The sequence below is a fragment of the Lethenteron reissneri genome, chromosome 68 (assembly GCF_015708825.2).
Source record: "Lethenteron reissneri isolate LAM-NWPU_2019-01 chromosome 68, ASM1570882v1, whole genome shotgun sequence".
Classification (NCBI taxonomy): Eukaryota; Metazoa; Chordata; class Hyperoartia; order Petromyzontiformes; family Petromyzontidae; genus Lethenteron; species Lethenteron reissneri.
Genome location: NC_083846.1, coordinates 750,448 through 772,377, shown reverse-complemented (window position 1 = coordinate 772,377; position 21,930 = coordinate 750,448). Strand labels below are relative to the sequence as shown.

The 21,930-nt window shown below is 49.3% G+C and overlaps 1 protein-coding gene across 4 annotated transcripts in view; it reads right to left on the bottom strand.

Annotated features, from left to right (window-relative positions):
- Window positions 1-512: 512 nt before the first annotated feature.
- LOC133360414 (polypeptide N-acetylgalactosaminyltransferase 18-like) overlaps window positions 513-21,930 on the bottom strand; it is a 25,324-nt gene continuing 3,906 nt past the window's right edge. The window contains exons 1-13 of one of the 4 annotated variants that reach the window (XM_061579130.1): window positions 21,050-21,926; window positions 19,888-19,944; window positions 15,207-15,442; window positions 14,606-14,813; window positions 12,559-12,725; window positions 10,962-11,148; window positions 7,915-8,112; window positions 6,657-6,771; window positions 5,958-6,143; window positions 5,457-5,594; window positions 3,238-3,333; window positions 2,398-2,559; window positions 513-836 (exon numbers count right to left, since the gene is read on the bottom strand). In XM_061579130.1, coding sequence (XP_061435114.1) covers window positions 699-836; window positions 2,398-2,559; window positions 3,238-3,333; window positions 5,457-5,594; window positions 5,958-6,143; window positions 6,657-6,771; window positions 7,915-8,112; window positions 10,962-11,148; window positions 12,559-12,725; window positions 14,606-14,813; window positions 15,207-15,432 — 1,821 coding nt within the window. In that variant the 5' untranslated portion in view covers window positions 15,433-15,442; window positions 19,888-19,944; window positions 21,050-21,926 and the 3' untranslated portion in view covers window positions 513-698. The other 3 variants (XM_061579129.1, XM_061579131.1, XM_061579132.1) reach the window with 3 other exon arrangements.

Below are 21,930 nucleotides of genomic sequence, written 5' to 3'. Positions count from 1 at the left end.
ATATTCTGATTATGATCGACAGCTTTCAGCACGATGATGACATCATGATAACACGTTCCTTCGGAGTGGGCAAGTAGTTGGACAGCGCATTCATGCACGACAGAAAAATATGCACGACAGACAAATATTCCCTGGTCGGCAGTGTGGAACCTGTTGTTCCTACCTGTAATATGCATTGTCATATAATACTCTGTAAAGTATTTTTTTATTGGGGGGTGTTGATTTATATGCTTCATGTTAACCTAGAAATGCATTAGTTTGTTTTATCTTTTACAAGGAATTACATTTGCTTTTTTGGACAAACTGAATCACCTTAAGGCTGTGAATGTTGAAAGAAACACGAGGAAAAAAGATCCGCTTTTTTTCTTTTCAAGGCTTTCATTTTATGAATGGAACCACCCTCCCCCAGTTCCATTTTGTGAATGAAACATCGCCCGTCTCCTCATTGGCCCGAGTCGCGGAGGTGGCCCCCCCCACCACTAACCCCCTCCCCCCCTCTAACAACCCCAACCCACCGCTCCCATTGGTCGGCGAAAACCCGCGAGCTCGATTAATTAAATAATTGTATTCGGCGCCCCCGAGCCAATGGGAGGGCTCTGGTGGGGCGGGGCCGTGTTATGCACGACAGACAAATAATCCCTGGTGGGCAGTGTGGAACCTGTTGTTCCTACCTGTATAATGTGTTCCCTGTATTGGGGCTACGATTTGTGGAAATACGCCAAATCCCACTTCTGCCCAGAACAGGGCACCAGCACGAGCTCCAGGCTGTAGCTTGTCTTAGCAGGTTCCTTCACCTCCAGGCACTTTTCTCCTTTCTGGAACCTCAGTTCTCCGTTCTGCAGCCACACAGTAAACAAACGTTGGATCTTTCAAACTATCTGTACTCACCCAATGAGCTGTTTAGCTCTTTTCTAGAAGTGACCTGGCTATCACAAATGTTAGCTCAATGAAGGGGCTTATCACGTGGATATGTTTAGCAGCCAAATACTCTAAACACATATTTCTAGATGTAGAACGAAAAACCGGAGGACCCAGAGAAAGATCCAAAAGACCACAGTCAAACATGCAAACTACAAATATACAGGCGTCAGGGTCAGGATTGAAACCACGACCTCCTGTATACTAGGCAAGGTGGTTAACATCTCGCCACCGTGCTGTCCCAACCTTAAAGCCGTCCGTCCATCAGCAACTAAATAATCATCATCGGTGCTCTGGGGAATAGAAAATCAGGCAATACAGCTTTTCCTTCCATGTTTGTGTCCCTGCACACTTTATCTATATGTCTGTTCAAAATATTTAGCGTACTTCCCGACATGCAACAAACTTGAAACTTGCCATGTGGGTACTTTCCAGACTGTACACCATGCAAACATTATTAAAGACTTTTGTATCTTGGGGGGGGGGGGGGGGGGGCGCAATAATGCATATTTTGCACGGCAAGTGAGCTGTGACGTCACATCTGTCATGTGACCCGTGTGCGGAAGTGTAACGGAGTGTGCCTGCTGATCGCGGGTAAAGTGAAATACAAATGTGTTGCAAGTCTCAGGCGTTCTTCGTGCAGCATTGCTTTATTGCTTCAGTCGTTTATTGCCGTACACACCCTGAAAGTTGTGTGTGTCTGCAGCAAGCGCGTGTATGTGTACATATGGACGCGCACGCGTGTGTGTGGGGGGGGAGCGGTAGTGTAGTGGTTAGCGCGCTGCGCTACGAACCCGGCGACCCGAGTTTCATTCCTGCTCACGGCCACCACCAGTGACGATTATTTGAACCGGTCCTGGGCCTCGACTCAGCCTCAAACGAGTAACTAGCGTGGTGTGTGAACATCGCCACTGGGGAGACAAAGGCGGCCGGGCGTGGTGAATCCAAGTCCTGGGCGAAACCAGGTAGTAAAGCTAGTCTATATAAAAGGGGAATTTGTGAATACGTGTGCCTGTTCTAAATGTTTAGCATACTTCCCAACATGCAACAAACTTGAAATTTGTCATGTTGGTAGCTTCCAGACTGTACACAATGCAAAAAGTATAAAAATAGACTTTTGCATTTGGGGGGGCGGTGGGCACAATAATGGATAGATTTTGTGACAGTGACGTCACATCCGTGACATCACCCGCATGCGGCAGCGTCACGCAGTGTGCCTGCTGATGTCACGCATCCCCCTGACCCGAACCCTCCGCGTAGGCCGTGTATTAATCCAAGACAAGAATCCAAGTCCCGGGCAAAGCCGGGTAGTAAAGCTAGTTAAAATATAAGTCTCTATGTGGGGAGGCAGATGAACGAAGGAGGGTTAGTAACGAGTCAAATCTGGTCACATTGCTACATGGCCTGAAACCAACAAACAATTGCGAACCAAAATATTGGCTACATAAAAACCCACGTGGTTACTTTCGAGTCCGTCACCTCAAAGTGAAGCAGGCTGCTGGCCTCCTGACCAGTCAGCTGACAGTCCACAAACGCAGGCTCGACTCCCGATGTCGACACTCCCAGACACACAGCTCCGGGGCTCACCAAGTCCACGTTCAGCCCGATCATAATCCGGTTGTCTGAGGTTCTCATTGCCAGCTGCTCAATGAAACAAACACAAGCAGACATACGCACAGACGGGGTACCAGGGTGGTGCAGCGGTGACACTTGTTCCACACAGAAAGAAGGCCCTGGGTACGATTTTGTATGTAGCCAACCGCATGTATGTATGTTGAACTTCTTTCACACCATACGTTACAAACCATGATAATCGGAGGTGCAGGGGAAAGACAAAAAACGAAATGCAAAAAGCAGTTCTAAACAAATTAGTTTTAAATCTAAATTTAAAAGTGAATAGCTCCAGTGGCTCCTAATATCGAAAGAGCGTTCCAGACGGCTGCAGAAGCGCATCTAAAAGCTTGCGATGTGGCGACCATCTTTGTTTGATGGCTCTCCAAAAGCCCCTGCTGCAAGGATGATTGGAGTTTGCGTGATGGTGTATGCTTCTTGACAAGATGAGCAGGGTATTGTGGTTCATTTGTGGCAAGCACTTTGTGTGTGGTGAGTGTGAAGTGTGTTCTTCATAATTGATGTGCTATGAAGGGCCATTGCCTGAAACGTCACATATTTATGAACGTGTAAGGTTAATTGTTATTTGTGGTTGTACACCACTGGAAATGTAGTCTCGCCGAATAATTTGCAGTGCAAATTCAGTGTAATAGCCATTAACACCACAGCAACACCACGAGTTAATTGGCCAGTTATTCAATACAATACCTGGGGGGTGTATCCATGGCACTGGTACAGAATGGGACGCCGTGAGATTGGGTTTCCTTTGTCCATGCACATGCCATCTTTTTTGTTGTTTGTCATCTGAAATAAAAACTAAAGTTGAACGCTGTATATTTTGGAATGATTACATGCGAGCAAACGTTCATGAACAACGAGTGTTTTAGGGTCTCTGTCCTTAAAAAAAGCCAATGCATGCTTCCGGTGACGTAATGGCCGAGTGAGCAGCGCTGAGCGAGCCGCTCCTATCCCTACTTCAGAAAACGACTCCTTGAACACGATAAACCACATTTACCTGTTTAATAATTTCCCATCTCCTTAGCTTCAGGTACGTAGATGGAGCCTTAGATATTTAGGTTAAATTTTGGAGCTTCCCAGGGCATTCACAGACCCTCTAGGCCTAGGGCCCTTAACGAGCAGCTCGAGCCTAACCTTGTGCCTAGGTTAGCGGGATTCCTCCCCCCCCCCCCCCCCGCCCGTATCTTTGTCTGCCATGGAAGACGCGTCCCCCTGGAAAAAAAGCCAAGGTTTCATCGTCGCTGGCCTTTCCGGTCAAGGTGAGACCAGAGATCCCCGTGGGAGGAGCGTGGGACCTCAACAGGCTCGAACCTAAGAGGCAGGTGTGTCAACTTAAAACTTACGGCCTCCCGGAGGTGTTTTAGGGCAACGCTTACCAAGGTGCTCTCACTTACATCCAGCTGCACCTGCCCGAAGCTTTAAGATGCCCAGAATCTCCTGGCCGCTCAAGTCGGAGGGGATTGCACAAGTGCACCGGGTGGAAAAAAGAGGCAGGAGGCATCTAATGGAGGCAAATGATGCGAGACCTCGTCCCCTGCTGATTTTGTTTGCGGCCCGCTAGGGCGCCTATGAGGCTCCAAAGTCTGCTTGGGTGGCAAAAGGGAGGGTAACCATGTTTTCATCGCCCCAGATCTCACTCTGGTGGATGCCAAAAAGAGGAACCTCCTCCTGCCCTTGCACAATGACCTGGTTGGTAGAACCGTGGTGGACTCCCAGTTACTGTACCCGGCAAAGATTAAAATCCATGTTGGGGGGAGGTGGGGGGGGATTGATGCTGGATGAAGCAATGGGATGCAAAGAAGTGCAGGAGATCCTGCAGGGGCAGCAGGGGCTCGAAAGGAAATGGAGGTCCACACTGAGTCAGCGTCCTGGAGATGGGGACCTTCCAGCCTTGGGCAGCGCAGGACAACCCAGGTCCACGACAGCGGTGCCTGGGCGGCATGTACGCATCAGGCGGCGGCGTGCAGTGGGAGGCTGCCATGTGGTTCCCCAGTCTTTCTTTATTCCTTCCACTTCATTCATGGTCTAAGTCGGGATTGGGCCTTCCCCCCCATCCCCAGGGCGGCCCGGGGTGTGGCACCCTGTGAGGGCGGAACGGAGATTATCTGACTCTTCTCCTCTGGCTCCCCTTCTGATGGCCGCTATTGATGGCGGGGCGGCGATGCCTATCCCCTTATCCCCTGGAGAACTCCCGGAGGGGGCCCGCAGTGCAACTGTCAAGAGACCCCCTTTCTCAGCCCACGTTGTGCATGAGGCGGTGGACTTTTGACGGCGGAAGGACCCATACGTATGGCAGTGAGCTGAGGTACCATGTATGTATGTTGAACTTCTTTTGCACTGCACGTAGCCAATCATGCTAATCAGAGGTGCAGGGAAGGTGGGGATGATGCACATCCCTGCAGCTGATCGCCTGAAGGAGCCGAGGGGCGGTGGCGGCCGTGGTCTCTTTCCCTCCTATGCCTCGGAGCGCCTCCCAATATGCCCCCCTTGCCCGTGCCTCCAACCCGGCTCCTCAGCAGGACGCGCCGAGCATAAAGACCTCGGTTCCCTCCCCTTACCCATCACATTCCACCTGTGGGAGGATAGGCACTTACCGAGGGGCTCCCCGCATCTTCGGCAAGCCGATATAACTTTGTAAGTTTCTGGGTTGTGCTGCTATGTGTCGTTCGGCCGCTATGTGTCGTTCGGCACAACGTCCGACTTTTAGTTCCACATGTTCAAAGCTTCTTAAGGAACTGAATTGTGCCGCTACGTGTCCCAACGTCAGCAGAACGGCTACAGCTCCTGCAGTAGAAAAAACAATACTGGTGCCTCCCAAGCCACGCTGGGCTGGCTCGGCCCTTGGCATGGCTCAGTTGTGCCAATGGAAACGGGAATCAGATACTCACCACTCCCTACTGGATACTCACCACGCCGTACTGGACGATGTCATCGTGCCGTGGCAGTGAGGGCAGCACGTTCTCCAGGTACCACGCGAAGCTCTTGCAGTTGAGCCGCTTGCGCAGAGCCACGCGCTCCGAGATGTCGCCGATGTCGATCCCGGATTCCTGCGCAGAGGTCATCAACGAGACGAGAGTTGTACACTCATTGAACGTTAGGCCAAAGTTGCACAAACGTTAGACCGACGTTGGGCCAACGATCCATGTTCACTGGGAAGTAATCAAGGCGGTGGCCCGCTCCGAGATGTCTCCGATGTCTATCCCAGAGCACTGCGTGGCAGCCATAACAATTGGAAGAATAAACTCGCAATTAAACTTTCCGAGATGTTTCTGTATTTTTATGCATTGATTGCCACCAACATCAGCATCATCATTCGCGGACTTGTGATGCAACAATTCAATAGCAGATTGATCATGACCGATGCTGATGATAACTATAATGATGACGAAGGCTTAGACCACACCACGTACGTTCATGGGCACATTCCAGGCCATGTAGACATTCCTCTTGTATTCATCCATCCAGATCTCAGCCACGCGCAGCGCGTTCCTGCGCATGTGGGAACTCAGGTCTGGGGCGTACGGCTTGAAGTGGCGTTCGATGTGAGCCAAGCGTGAGCAGGGCAGCACCTCCACGCTGCCCCCGCACTGCCACACCTGGAGACAGGAATAGCCCAGACAGCAATGAAAAGCCATGGCAGAAAAGTACAATCTGTTCTCCTATAACGGGTGTTTTATAACACAACCTGGATATAACGAGATTAATGTATTAGGGTACACTTTTTTTCATAACGCGAATACGTATTCAATCTATAACGCAATCGAGTTAACAAAACTACGTCGCACGAGTACGAATAGGCAGTCGTACGGCTGCCTCAGTGTAGTATCACACGAGGTTGGATGCTTGCTGAATGCTTCGAGATGCTACCCGCGCGCCTTAGTCTTTGTTCAGCCTGTGTACATATTTCACGTGTTATCGCGGACTGTGCTTTTACCCTATGTTATATATTATTATGCAGTCTTCTTCAGGAATTCCACGTTATAGGAGAACAGACTGTACATTCCGAATAAGGAAGCCGGCAGCACAGTGAACCCATAAGGCCTGTGTCTGTCTGTATGGACACCCGAAAGTGAGTGAGTGCGTTCAAGGTTGCGTCTGTGCGTCGTCACCCTGAGGCCCAGCTCCACGTTCTCCCCTCCGTACACCTGCATGCCTTCATCCAGAAAGCCGATCTCCTCCAGGTAGCTCTTACTGGCCGCCATGCAGCCCATCACAATTGGACTCCTGGGGGGGTCGGTAAACTCGATGACAAAGTTCGCTGTGTGTTGTTTGGTACGATCCGAGATTTCACGACACTACGCCTTCGGGTGGAGGCTCCCAGAGCGTGGAGCAAAACGTGCCAAACAACACACGGCAACAGCCAGGAAATACCCGCGCGAGCCACTTGCTGTGTGAGCAAGGGGATAGGGTTTGAGTGGGTGTGGTTATGTATAGGTGGGTGTGGATAGTGTTCATGTGAGCGTAGTTATATAAGTAGGTGTGACTAGTGTTATTGTGGATGTGGGTATGTGTAAGGGGCATGGCTAGTGGTGATGTGAGTGTGGTTATGTGTAAGTGGGTGTGGTTAGTGGCCGTGCGGTGCTTGGCTATATAAATCTGGGTGGGGTTGACTTCAGGAGAACAAGTAAACCCGTAAAAAAAAGTTTTTCACTATAAATCCTTTATATGCGTGGCGGCTAGAGTCCTCTCGTCCTCTGGCTTGAGATGGCTGCCACCTATGGGTCAGATGATTGTCTGCCACCATTAAGCAATTGGTAATTAAATATTTAATTTGTTTTCCCTAAACAGTGTAAAATTTTGGAATTAATTGTCACACACAACGAGTCTGTGTGGAAAATGTCAGCTCGATTGGATCACGGGAAGTGGGTTAAAAAACGAGCGAAAGATTTGCACGGTCCTAAGCAAGCAAGTGAACTTAATATAAAGGATTTAAAAATATATTCGCCTGTGGAGGATGCGGGGATCGATGCCGCGACCTTTGGCATGGGAAGCGAGGGCGCTACCAACTGCGCTACTCCGCCACGGCCTGTGGAGGGGTTACGCTCTGGGCTCTTACACTGTGACGTTCAGCCAAAGCCATGAATGAGTTCTATTTGCATATATGTAAAATATTTTTTTTTTGCCTAAAAAGTGTAACATTTTGGGAATTTTTTTTCACGAACATTAATTGTCTCGCACAACGAGTCTGTGGAAAATGTCAGCTCGATTGGATCACGGGAAGTGGGTTATAAAACGAGCGAAAGATTTGCACGGTTGTAAGCAAGCAAGCACGCAAGCAAGCAAGCGAACTTAATATAAAGGATTTAAAAAGAGGGCTGCCAGCTCACCGCATGTCCTGGATGAAGCCTTGGGGGCGGGGGGAGGTACCTGATGGGGGCCGTGATGTCTTTGTTGGTCAACCACTCGAGGGGCGGCGCCATGTAGGTGCACCACAGCTGCCACGTGAACGTCTGCGCCTGCGACGGGTAGCCGTTGACCTCGAGCGTGTCGTAGTGCGTGTTGTCGAACACCGTGGAGACCACGACGCGCCTGTCCTCTTGGATCCGCGCCAGGATGGGCTCGGCCCTAATTCGTAAAAATGAACAACAACATTGTGAGAGTTGGGTTAGGGTCCATCACGACCTCTCTCCTAAACCGCTAGAAAAGCAGTCCAGCCCACCCAAGCTCTCAGCACACACCCACTCCTCAGTACAGTCTGCCAAAAATGAAGAACCACCGACCCTTGCAAGATATATATTTTTTTAACGCAACAGAAATAAGCCAAAAACAATCACGAAACAATCAACCCGCTCACGTCACCCTGAAAGTGACCCAACTGTACAGCAGAGTCTGGAAGGTAGCCCTTCCAGGCCTAGGACAGGATAGGCTTGCAGCCTCAAGTGCCCTGGGCTCTGATGCAAAAGCAGCTTGTCGCCTCAGACCCGAGGTCAACTCACCGTGCTACCTCAAACTCCTGTGCTCCGCACTCGACGGTAATGTACATGTCGGACGCCCACCGTTGCAGAGATCATGCTTGCCGAAGGGGCTCCCAGCCCCCATTCTCGGTGGTGCTGTAGAAGTCTAATGCCCACGGGTTGCAGAAATGTGGACGCCTGGGAGATTCATCAACAGCCAACACTCCCTCCTTGAAAGCGCAGGACACGAACCACCACCCTAACACTACGATGGCTGGGAGTGGCCTGAATACCACCCTGCCTGAAACACTGACCCTGTTCATATACTTCCCGTATCACACTGCCTGCAACCTGCAAAAACCATTGCTGTACCACACTTCCTGTAACCTGCGGGAGGTAGAGAGAGTTGGGCACAGGAGATTGTGGCCTGACGCCACACGGAAGCCCGTCCTCGCTCGGCAGGGACCAATTTTCCCGGGTCTGCTCGAGTCTGCTGAGCCCAATAAATGATGGTCGGGAGTGTATAAATGATAGTCTTACATAGGAGGGAATAACGTGGTGAAATATTATGGAGTTCGAGAGAGAAACACAGAGGAGCAGGTTTAAAACGTCTGGATTTGAGGTCTGAATTCGGGAACATCGTCATTAATTAAGTTTACAAATGTTATCAAAGAGTTTAGAGCAAAGTTATTTCACATGACAAATATTTATGGCTTCAAATGAATTGGTTACCTGGTCGGATGTTTTGCAAATATCAACAGGTGTGTGCCTTGGTGAAGGAATTTCAGAGGAGGTTCGTTTAAAAGGTACAGTACTGGTTAACGTGGGATTATATTTAAGTTTTTCAGTCTTCAGGCAGAGAGAGAGAGAGCCCTGGAGACACTTTATTCACAGGCTGTATCCACAGAGTCATTTAGGCAGATAGATAGTCCACGATACATGCTTTTACACACTTTAATTGAACTTGCCGTGTTGTCTGTTTATAGTCTTTCAAATATTTTACGCTTAATAACTTCGAATCTATGAAACCTAACGAGCTGCAATTTTCTACACAGACTCGTATCGCGTGACAATTCAAGATTTCATTAAAGAAAGGTGCAGGTCCCACCGATCGTCGCCCTATTCGTGCTTTTCACTTCACTTTAATCTACATACTGTATATAAAAGGGAAATTTGTGAATATGTGTGCCTGTTCAAAATGTTTAGCATACTTCCCAACATGCAACAAACTTGAAATTTGGCATGTGGGTAGCTTCCAGACTGTACACAATGCAAAAAGTATAAAAATATACGTTTGTATTTTTGAGGGGGGCGCGCAATAATGGATATATTTTGCACGGCAAGTGAGCAGTGACGTCACATCTGTGATATCACCTGCATGCGGCAGCGTCACGCAGTGTGCCTGGAGTGTCACGCATCCCCCCCCCACCCTCCGCGTAGGCCGTGTATTAATCCAAGACAAGAATCCAAGTCTCGGGCGAAGCCGGATAGTAAAGCTAGTAGTTAATACTCGAATGGTTGCGCCCAGCTACGAGAGCAAACGTCTCGTCCAATCAGAGCGGATGTTGTTGGTGAGCCTCTGACCTACATCGCTGCTCGTCATGGCGCCGGAGCGGCCATTGTGGTTCCCTCTTTGCGCGAGACCAACAATTCCAATAATAACAATTACGACTATTGCTATTGTTAAAATGGTTGCATAGTTATAATCGTAATATATACTCTTATCGTTTGCTTTGTCACTCCCGTTCCGACGCGCTGACCGCATGGTGAAAACCGTGATCAGGATTTGAATTAAATGCCGAAATGTTATCCCTATTTTCATTGCCAAAATGTTCTAATTATTGTTGTGAATGCTTTAAATGAAAGTGATACAGCTGTGCATATTGAATACGATGTTGCGATATGCACTGTTGTTCATATGCGTACATTATTATAGCATTGCAGTGATTGTAGGGTCCAGGGTTGACATAGGCAAGTCATTGCTTCGCACAAAGCGGGTACCGCTTGTACGAAGTCGTCAGTGGGCCTCATAAATGGTCCCTGCCATGGAAATGTGGAGTTTCCGCTGGTGGAGATGAGCACCGCACAATGTCCGTATTAGCATCGAGACCTTTTGTCAATCCACTGCTGGATGAGGGCCTCCCCACGCCGTGCTGGTTGTGGAGGCCGTTTGACCACACTTCATCCTGGCTGGTCAGTGCGGATTGATGAAGGCGGCAGTATGAACGTACACTATAACTCGATATAAACAACGTCCGCCCCGCAGCCCTATGACAGCCTGGCTGTACATGGTGGGCACCCATCAGGCACCGTCCAACCTCAGATCGGGTTGTGCTGTGCAGACTCTTGAGTGGCAACCATGCTCCTCGCAATGCGAGGCATTACACTGGCCAACTCCACCCCCCTTCCATGCCGTAACCAGCCTTCTTCATCGGTGCTTCTTGCTATTAGCATTCTCCTCAACTGGTAAAGGCTATGCACGGGTAGGGGGGGGAACCTTTGCCTTGATGTGGGACTCACCATCCGACGGGGAACTCCACGTGCGCGTCCATGACGGCCACCACGGGACCCGAAGCGGCCCGGATGCCGGTGACGCGCGACGTGCTGAGCCCACGCTGCGTTGCATGCCGGACGATGCGGATGGAGACCTCTGGGTACTTGCGATCCAGTGCCGCAATCCTCGCTCTGAATTGTTCTTGCAGGTCTCCTGGTGAGAGCAGCATTAAAAAAAATTGGTCTGCATTCATTATCATCATTAAGTAGCAAAAAAATGATCAATCCAGAAAAATCGGAGGTTCTGCTGGTAGGCATTAGGGGCCAAGCGACAATGTTGTTGATCAGGTTCCAACAGTTCAGTTTTCTACTCAACTAAAACGCCTCAACACCATACTTGACCAAACTATGTAATTTGATCACCACGTGCAAAATATAGGCAGGTCCTGCAATTTTTATATCAGGGCTCTACAACACCTTCGACCAACATGGCAGCGTGTAGCATAGTATCGACAAAGCTCGATTATTACAACTCACTACTGTACGGGACGTATGTCAAAAACATTACCAAAGCTGCAGCATGTACAAGATTCTTTGGCACGTGCTGTGACAGATATTGCAATATCTGTCCACGTCTGTCCAGTGCTCGTTGAGCTGCATTGGTTCCGATTGCCAAACATACATGATAAGGTTGCACTCATTACACACAAAGTGCTTGCCACAAATAAACCACAATACCTTACTGATCTCGTCAAGAAACATAAACCATCACTCGAACTCTGGTTATCCTCGCAGCAGCTTTTATGTTAACCATCAAACAAAGACTGCCATTGCATCGTGCACTTTCTGATGCGCTTTTGTGGCTGTCTGGAACACTTCCTTTAGATATTAGGAAGAAAATTGAGCTATGCAGTTTTAAATCATCTCGAATGGAAATGTGTATAATATGTTATGATGACAATTTGGCATAACAGGTTTCTATGGGCTATTATACATTATGCCGCCACACGTACGCCCCACGTCCCACTCCCTGGAGTTGGCCATTTCCTGCCACGAGTGGAGAACCGTCCATCCTCGTGGCGACTGGAGCCAGAACCAGTCCACTAGGCTTCTTGTATTCCACAGAGGTCCAGTTGGTAGTGGTCTAGCTCCAAACTTAAGCGAGTAACTTAAATACGTATATTTTGCCAGGTAAGGCCCACTGAACATTAGAGCTCATTTTCAAAAACGAGGTAGCCATGAATAATAGCTCAACGACGGGGCTCGTGGAAATGTAAAGCGGCCAAATATTCTTGAGTGCACGTTTCTAAGTGTGGAGGGGGAAACTGGAGGACCGAGAAAGAAATCAATGCGACCATGGGGAGAGAAACGCAAACTCCAAATATACAGCAGGCGTCAGGGTCAGGATCGAACCCACGACCTGTAATTCAGGCGAGGTAGTCAATGTCTCCTAGCCACTGTGGCGCCCCAACAAGGAGCAATTTCAGCCTCTCCTCTCCAGAGAGCTTTTAAACTCTCCAGGCCGACTGAGGAAGCCAACCGGATTTGGTCTCCTGTGAAAAATAGGCGGGAGTGGAGGTTGAGGAGGAGGAAATCAAGGGGGTGGAAGCCCTGCAGCTCTAACCAAAGTTGCTGCAGTCGTCGACGAGGATGACCTCCTTGAGGAGGTGGCGCGGCGTGTTGCGCACGGCGGAGGTGACGGCGCGCAGCAGGATGGAGACGGCCTCGTTGTAGAAGATCAGCACCACGCTGAGCGCCGGGAGCTCCGACGGGTACTTTTTGGTGCTGCATCTGGGGGGTACACGGGAGAGGGGAAGTATGGTCAAACGATCCCCGTAACAACGAACGACGTGGGGAAGCCCTAGTCCAGCAGTGCTGACGCACACTCGTACTCGCGCTCAGCTGGCGAGCACTGATGGTGATGATGATGAGTGTAACTCTGCGAGTGAGTCGCATATCTGGGGGAGGGGGGTGGTTGGTGATGATGGTAGCGTTGATGATGATGTTCGCCAAATTAACTCTCTACCTCCTTGGTGGTGCCGAATGGGAACGCTGTAGTGGATGTGAGCAATGCCATGGAGGGAAGGCTGATTCCGATCGGCTGTATCCCTCATGGGGCTTGTACCCACCAAAGTGGCCAAACGGATGCTCTGGATGGGTGCGAGTGGCTGGGAACCCCTCCACCTTCAATTTAAGTACCACAGAACGTGAAAAATATTCAGCTAAGCTTTTTCCAGATGTCCCAGGGGGACAGACGTCTATGACTTCACCTGGCGAAACTCCATTTGGCGAAGCTAGGAAACTGAACCCCAGGGAGTTCCTCCAGAAGCAACAAAATGCCACTGCGAGTGGCCATGTGGAATGTTAGAATGCTAACTGCGGAGGAGAGGCTACCACTCTTCTGTCAGGAACTGGGCCAGTACCGCCTGGATCTCTGTGGTATTTTAGAGGTTCGGTGGACTAACTCTGGCTCCAGTCACCATGAGGGGTGGACAGTCCTCCACTCGGGGAAGGGAACTAGCAAACAACAGGGAGTGGCTCTTCTTCTGAACAAAAGAATGAAGGGGGCGTGGAGCATGGCGGTGAGGTGTGGGAAGCTACAAGCCTCGGGCTACTGTGGGCTCGCCTCCATATCAACCAGAGGAAAGGAGTGGTGGTGGTTGCTTACGCCCCCACCGAAGATACACATGATGAAGGGATCAAGGCAAGGCCAATGAGTCGGATGCCTTTTATGACCTCCTGTCACAGGTGTTAGCTAAAGTGGCCTTTCGAGATAGAGTCATCCAGTTGGGTGACTTTAATGCCCAAGTGGGTCATGATGCTGGCAACTGAGCTGGAGTAATTGGAAGGCATAGGCCAGATCAGCTCAATAACAACGGTAGAAGGCTGCTAGACTTACCAATACGCTGTTCCGGCATTACAGCATCCACACCATAACCTGGATGCACGCCGGGTCCAAGCAAGAACATCTTCTGGACTATATAGTGACGGAACAGCGGATGGAGGCCCATGTCCTTGACACCAGGACCTACTGTGGAGTTCATCCGCCCACTGACCATCAGCTTGTCATCTATAAGATGTGCCGGCCATTCTTTCACTCCAATGGTGGGTGTCTGGACCCCATGCAAACCCTCATTGGCCTGGTGTCGGCAAGTTGATGAAAGTTAAAAGTGAGAATGTCATCATCACTTGCAGCTGGGGTTGGCATTGTCCCCCTCCCCTCCTCCTGATGCCGAGGGGAAATGGGCAAGGTTTAGGACTGTGACTACAATGGCTGCTTTGGGTACACGGTCCAAACCTCCCCAGAGACCCTGGCTGATGGGAGGACGTGTTCTAGCTGGCTGAGAAACAGCAACAGGCACACTCCTTCCCACGTCAGAGAATGAGGAGGCTTACCGCAACCTTCGCTCGGAGGTTCAGAGAGCCGTGCGATGCTTCAAGAATGAGTGGTGGTCGCGAGTTACTGAGGAGATGGAGTCTGCCTCAGTAGCCCGTGATAATCAGCCCCATCAAAACTAATGATTATGATGGTGATTATGACGATGGTCGTGATGATGATGATGAATTTGACGACGATGATATAGTTGATGATGATGATGACAATGATGATGGCAGTAATAACGTTGCTGCTGATGATGACGATGCTGAGAGTGCGACTCCGAGTGGCGTACCCGGGAGGGCGGTTGTCAGGCACGTCGCGGTCGAGGGGCAGCCGGTCGCTCAGGTAGGCGTTGTAGCCGTAGGTGAGGAAGCGCGCGCACGCCTTGCGCTTCTGCCGCGCCGAGAGGTCCTTGCCCCACTCCTTGAAGAGATGAGTCTCGGGGCTATAAACCCACTCGTTCCCTTTACACACTGGTGTCTTCTCAGACTCACCGCCATCTGCAAGGGCGGCGGGGTTGGAGAGATTCGCTTCACTGGATTCATCTCTACGTTAGCTCATGGAACTCTGCGTGAGTTAATGAATCTCCGTGTGGGTCTATGAATCTCTGTGTGAGTGGATGAGTCTCTGTGGGTCTATGAATCTCCACGTGAGTTGATGAGTCCCCGTGTGGGTCTATTAATCTCCATGTAAGTTTATGAGTCTCTGTGTGGGTCTATGAATCTCTACGCGAGTTTATGAGTCTCTGTGTGGGTCTATGAATCTCCACCCGAGTTGATGAGTCTCTGTGCGGGTCTATGAATCTCCACAAGAGTTTAATTTCTATGTGAGCGAGTTGCGCAACTATTCGCTCAGATGTGGAACAAAGCACTAGACATTTTCGCGAAACGTACCTTCCAGAATAATTTCCAGCATGTCCTCGATTTTATTGAGCTGCGCGGCGAGATCCCAAGGCTCGTAGGGCACTGCACTGTCCCTAGACAGGGGGGTCGATTCCTGTACTGATCTGACGGTGACAGTCGAGGTGCTGGCGAAGTTTCTCAGCATCCACAGGAGGTTTCCAATGCCAGAGAAGATGAGGAAGAAACACAGGAGGCTCGACCTCCTCGCCACGGCCATCGTATCCCGTCTTGATAAGACACAAATCATTTGGTGATGCTGCTGCTGTGTTGGCAGTTGTGCACAAGCACAAATAACAGCAACTCAACATGTCTGTCAATAACATGGGGTCCTTAAAAGTACCCTTTTGTAATCGTTGACTTTTCAGGCAACGGCCCTTATTCATTTCACATGGTGCCACGGTGGCTAGGAGATGTTAATTACCTCACCTGGTATACAGGAGGTTGTGGATTCCATCCCGACCCTGACGCCTGCTGTATATTCGGAGTTTGCGTTTGCTTTGCGCATTACGAAACCCTCTCTAATCCCCCTCTTCCATCTGACCACGAGCGGGGAATGTGGAGGGGGCGAGAAGGGGGTGTGATGCGTGGCTTCTACTCTGCCTCCCCTTGTGGCTCAGTTCGGCACCGGAGTTCGTCATGACATCATCAGAACCGTAATGTTGAATCAGAATCAATATTTATACTGGGAGGAATCCGATGAGCTATGGAGGTCTTTTTTCACAGATGTCAGGGACGGGCAGGTAAGCACGCTACGACAACAAACAGCACAAAACACACGATGGTAGTGCAAAGTACAAGAAAGGTGATCAAATCAGCCAAAAGCATACAAAGTTAACCATCCCCATCCAACCAGGCAAAGCCCACCGAGGCATTAGCCTGTGTGTTTGTCAGAAGCGACCTGCAGGCAGTGGCGGCTCCTGCAAAATCTCTCAGGGGGGGCAAATGTCTGGATGATTGATAAGGATAAGGTCCACCCATGCAATGGATAAATTAACAGCTTAAGCATGTAAAGGCAACTTCACTACTTTAATATTAATGAAAAATAAAGTGACTCTTACAATACATCTCCCTGTTTGTTTCTATACTCACTATTATTACAATCCACTCGGTTTCTTTTATTAAAGATTCCACTAGGTGGCGACAAATAATTGTGTTGACTGAAACGTGCTTACGTATGATGACGTAACCACGTTAGTGCGAGCCCTCCCGGAAGCCGTAGAGAATGCATTGGAGCGCCCGCCGTTCGAAAAAAAACATCTTTGAATGTAAGTCTATGGGAACACTCTGAGCGATTCTCAGCCAGCGTGAAATCGTCCAAAAAGAGGCGGTACTCCACAGAACGTGACATGACGCTGATTGGACTATATCCAGAGGCACAGTAACGGCTAGCGTAACTCTGGTTGAATGAGATTTTGAATGTGATTGAAAAAGTCCCTTTCACACTTTGGTGGTGCGTCGCCCAATCGCCCTAATGAAGAAACCGCCCCTGCCTGCAGGTGACCATCGCACTGAGCTCACCGCGCTGCCTTCAGGGCCCAGTGGCTTTACCCTCGCCACCGATGTCACACGGAAAGAAATGGCAAGTTACCCTCGTACATCCGATTCGCATGCAAACCCCTTTTGGACCTATGCACTTAACCTTCAACAATGCGAGTTCAATCCCTCCCGATGAAGCTTGGGGAGCTGAATGGAGTTCAAAAGAACTCGCAAACAAACACCGCCTTGTTGTGAAAGAGCCAACGAAGAGGATGGCTGGTGTTTGATCTTCTACGAAGCTGCTCATGGTCCAAGTTGTACTTAGATTCACCAGCCGCTTTGTACCTATGTGTGTTGAACTTCTTTCACACCGCATGTAGCCAACCAAGCTAATCGGAGGTGAGGCGGGGGGCAGGAAGGACAACAAACTAAAGCACAAAACGTAGTTCTAAAGAAATAAATTTTTCAATCTCGATTTTAAAGTGATGTCGCATGACTGGCGCGACACCACCACGAGGTGTAATCTCTGTAATGCCACCGGTCCACCGAGGAATTAATTGAGGAACCCTCCCGAACAAATCGAGGGCTTGGGTCAAAATCTGCCTTTGGAACACGGAGCCAGCCGATCATCATCATGGCTGGATTTGCTGCGACACAACAACAGACCGTGTGAAGCGTCACGTGACAGCCACTCATAAACTATCGTCTTCTGACCGCTTCGACATCGCGAGAACGCGAACACCACAAGATTGTCTTGGTTTGGCGAATCGCGGGAAAATAAATAATTGTTGCCAAAAATCTGCTTGTCCGTTTTAACTAGCCTTTTCCCATCCAAGGACGGGTTTATTGCAGTAAATCTGAAACTTGCAAGCAAAAAGCAGACTGTAACCTGATATTAATTGCATCAATTCGTGTGCAATTAGTAAGGCCGCGGTGACACAGACCTTTTTCATGTTAAGGTTATAATCCCTTGTTCATCACGACTTCCTTTTTACTTCGATGTCTCAACAGCGTCACGGAGACGGCGTGGCGTGAGGGTTCTGCCTTGTGAGTGAGGGTTGTGAGTTGATGCCGAGGGGGGAGGAGGCGCCTCGACCCTCTCCATGTAGAGTGACTTCAGCCGCTAATTATTATGAATGAGGGGGGGAGGGGTCCATTTGGAGGAGGTCACATTATAATGATTATTAATGAGGGGGGCTGTTCGATGTGGAGTGACGTCACCTGCTCATGATTATTAATGAGGGGGGCTGTTCGATGGGGAATGACGTCACTTGCACATGATTATTAGTGAGGGGGGGGGAGTACTCCATATTGAGTGACGTCACCCGCTCATGCTTATTAATGAGAAGGGGTGGTGGGTGTCCATTGTGAGGACGTCACCTGCTCATGAATATTAATGAGGGTGGCTGGTCGATGTGGAGTGATGTCACGAGCGTTAAGGACAAACATTCCTGGTTGTTACCCAGAACCAAATCATGCAGCATCTGACGTAGACTCGATGCCAGATTCGAAAGTACGGAGGAGGAAGGGGAGGGGGAAAAGGGAGGAAGGAGGAGGAGGAGGCATCGTCACAACCGCTGACCACTCCAATGCTCTTGAGGCAACCAGCTGGCTCAGCCGACCACCTCGGTGTCAAAGTGACCGCTGGTCGCTCAATATCGAAACGCTCTGCATCAACATCAGCCGACGAAAACGAAGATCTTCACCAACTTGGCCAGATCAGGTTCATGCTCCTTGCAGTTTTAATATGTTCATTAAGCACTCGCACCCTCCCCGACAAAGGATTACACCACCAGATATAACCTAATCTCAACAGAATCAGAATCTGCATTTGTGCTGCAGGAGGAATCCGATGAGCTATGAAGCTCTTTTTCACAGGTGTCCATCATCAACAACGTTACGAATGCAAAATAGAGACAAAAATTACCAAGTCACGCAATATGAATAAAAAAACTAATTCACTCTTTAAGCCCGATCTATCAAATTTGAGCAAGGCAGCAAAAACAACACCAAAATAGTCCCAGGTCGCACCAAGATAACAGCTCACATCAGTCGTCCCCCAATACAACGACAGGCTAACATTGAAACATCGATACAGAGGTCATGATCAAAGATACAAAATCACATTTGCAAATGTGACGGCTGTATCCAGCACTTATCTTCTGCTTCAGGATATGAATATTCCACGCAAGAAGCGGCAGTGTTTTCTTCAAAAGATATTGTAGCCGGTCCAACTCATTTCTATTTGCAAATGGAGTAATCACCCTCTCTCTCTCTCTCCCTGCGCAAGATTACAGCACTGCCAACAACATAATCTCAATATAAATAGAATTATGGAAGAAGCTGGTTGAACCTTGAAATCTATTTCGACTGGCCGTGACCCTGTCTCTCTCTCCACCTCCAGCTGTGGCTGTAATGAGTGTACAGGCCGCCTGAGTCTTGGACCAATGAGATGGTGACGTTCTGAACCGTGTCCTGGGCCTCTCGTTGTGGCGATCAAGGGACGAGTGATCGAGAAGACAGTGGAATTGTGTGCAGTCCATTCTGCTCGAACGCCACGTGTTGTTTTCATGACGCTGAATTGGATATTACGCAATGAACGTATTCGGGAGCACATTTTTTATAACGCGGTTGCGAATTGGATATAACGCGGCCGAGTGAACGGGACTACGTGGCAGCGTGAGTAGCAATACGAGGTTGTAACAGCTGCCTCGGCGTAGCATTATCACACACACGGCATTGGGATGCTGCTGGATGCTTTTAGATGCTACCTACACGCGGCTCCGTCTTTGTTCAGCCTGCGTACGCATCTCACGTGTTGTCGCTGACTGTCCTTTACCCCTATATTATATATTATTTATTATAAAGCGATGTTTCCATAACGTGGCGTTTTTCAGGAACGCAACAACTAACGCAGTGTAGGAGAACGGACTGTCTTAGGAAGCCACTTTTAAGTCGAGATAGAAACACACATTTACTTAGAATTGCTTTGTGTGTTTAGTTTGTTGCCCTTCCCCCCGCACCTCCGAATCGCACGGTTGGGTACGTACGGTGCGAGAGAAGTTCAACATCATCGTTACGATCCACGGGGAGATCGCAGCACGTCGTAGATGTCCACTGCACATTTCGTCTTTTGTTTCCACATTCTGTCTTGCAGTGCCAATCTGCTCAAGGCCACGTCTCGTCTGGCACCAACCTCTTCTGATGTCGTCGTCAAGCCATTCTCTGTGAGGTCTTCCTCTCTTTCCGGGTCCTTCCATGTTTACACACAACACACTTTGAATTCTCCTGATATCGTACATCCTACACATGTGTCCAAACAGCTCCAGTTTACATTTTATCACTGCCTGCATCGTAAGGTCCATGTGCAGCCTTATCCTTCTACATTGGTCACTCTTTAGATCCAATTTAGATGCAGTATCCGTCGATATAAATACATTTCGAATGCCAATATCTTATCTCTGGCAGTCTTTTTTGATGTCCAAGTCTCACAGGCATACAAAGCTGTCCTGAACACGTCGGCCAGAATCACGGTGTCAGAATCCACACGCCACAAACACCACACTGCCTAACCCCCTGTAGATGGGAAACCCAGCAGGTGTTGTTCTTCTCCCACCAAGACTTTATGATCAACTTTAAATTAACAATATAATGTCTTCTTCATAACCCCCCAATCAATAAGCCGTCAAATAATAGCAATATTATTATTGTTGTTGCTGTAAATAGCAGCGTCAAATATGTGTTAAGTCGGCAAGTTAAGTGTTCCACGATCAAATCGGTTTAAACTACAAACTGTGAAGCTATTTTTATATTTACCACGTAAGGCCCACTGAGCTACGTAGCTTTTTTAGAAGCGGCCTGACTCACAAATGGCAGCTGAACGAAGTAACGTCTCATCATCAAGTGGAAATGTATAGCAGCCAAACGCGTGATGTTGATTCTAAATGCGGAGAGAAAAACCGGAGAAAAATCCATGCGACCACGGGGAAAGTGATAAACACAGATTGCGAATATACATCAGGCGTCAGGGTCGGACTCGAACCCACTAAACTGAACTATAAACTGTTTTTTATTTTGCCAGGTAAGGTCCACTGAATGTGGAGGGAAAAGCCGAAGGACCCGGAGAAAAATCCACGCGATCATGGAGAGAGAGAGACGCAAGCTCCAAATATACAGCAGGCGTCAGGGTCGGGCTCGAATCTACGACCTCGTGTATACTAGGCGAGGGAGTTAACATATCCTAGCCACCGCGACGCAGCAGGCATCGTCAAGGTCGGGATCGCACCCAGGAACTCCTGCGTACGAGGCGAGGTAGTGAACATCTCTTAGCACCGCGGCGTGATGGATGCGGGACTCACCTGGGACTCCGGGCCCACGTCAGAAGCGACAATGGGCTGAACAAGTGCACGGGACTTTGGTTGACCGCCAACGGCCGTGGGTCACGTGGGCGGGACTTGGGTGCCCGCGTGAGAGGCTTCAAACTGCAATGTGGCAGCGGGGACGGTTGGGATCCGAACGCAGCTCCCGCGGGACAAACTGACGGGGCGCCGCAAAGGCGCGGCGCTTTCTGATGCGCTGCTTCCACGGCCGTCTGGAACGCTCTTCACTTCCGATATTAGGAATCCACTGGGGGATTTGCACTTTTAAATCAACATCTACATTGACAAACTCATTTCTCTAGAACTGCTTTATGTGTTTTAGTTTGTTGTCTACCACCTCCCCCGAACCTACGATTAATACGGTTGGCTGTGTACGGCGTGAAAGAAGTTCAACATAACGCATACATGATGGTGGTGGTGATGCTGATAGTGTTGTTGTTGATGCGGCCGTCTGGAACGCGTTTCTTTCCGATATTCGGAAGCCACTGCTATGCACTTTTAATTCTAAGTTAAAACTAAATTTTTAGGACTGCTGTTTGTGTATTAGTGTGTCGTCCTTCCCCCTCCCACACCTCCGATGAGCACGGTTTAGCTACGTACGGTGCGAAAGAAATCCATCATACATGCACGTTGGCGACCTACATTTCTCACACGATGTCCTGCGCATTGCAACATTTGTAAATTTTCCTTTAGTGCGCGTGTGTCATGTCAGAAAAAAGTATTTTGAAATCAAAACAAACAAAACAAAAATCTATGGATGGCTGAGAGAGAGAGAGAGTTGAGTGCACGAAGAACAGCAGGAAGTTCTTGACACCTGCCAATCTCAATTTTTGAGCGACCTCTCAAATATCGATCACCGC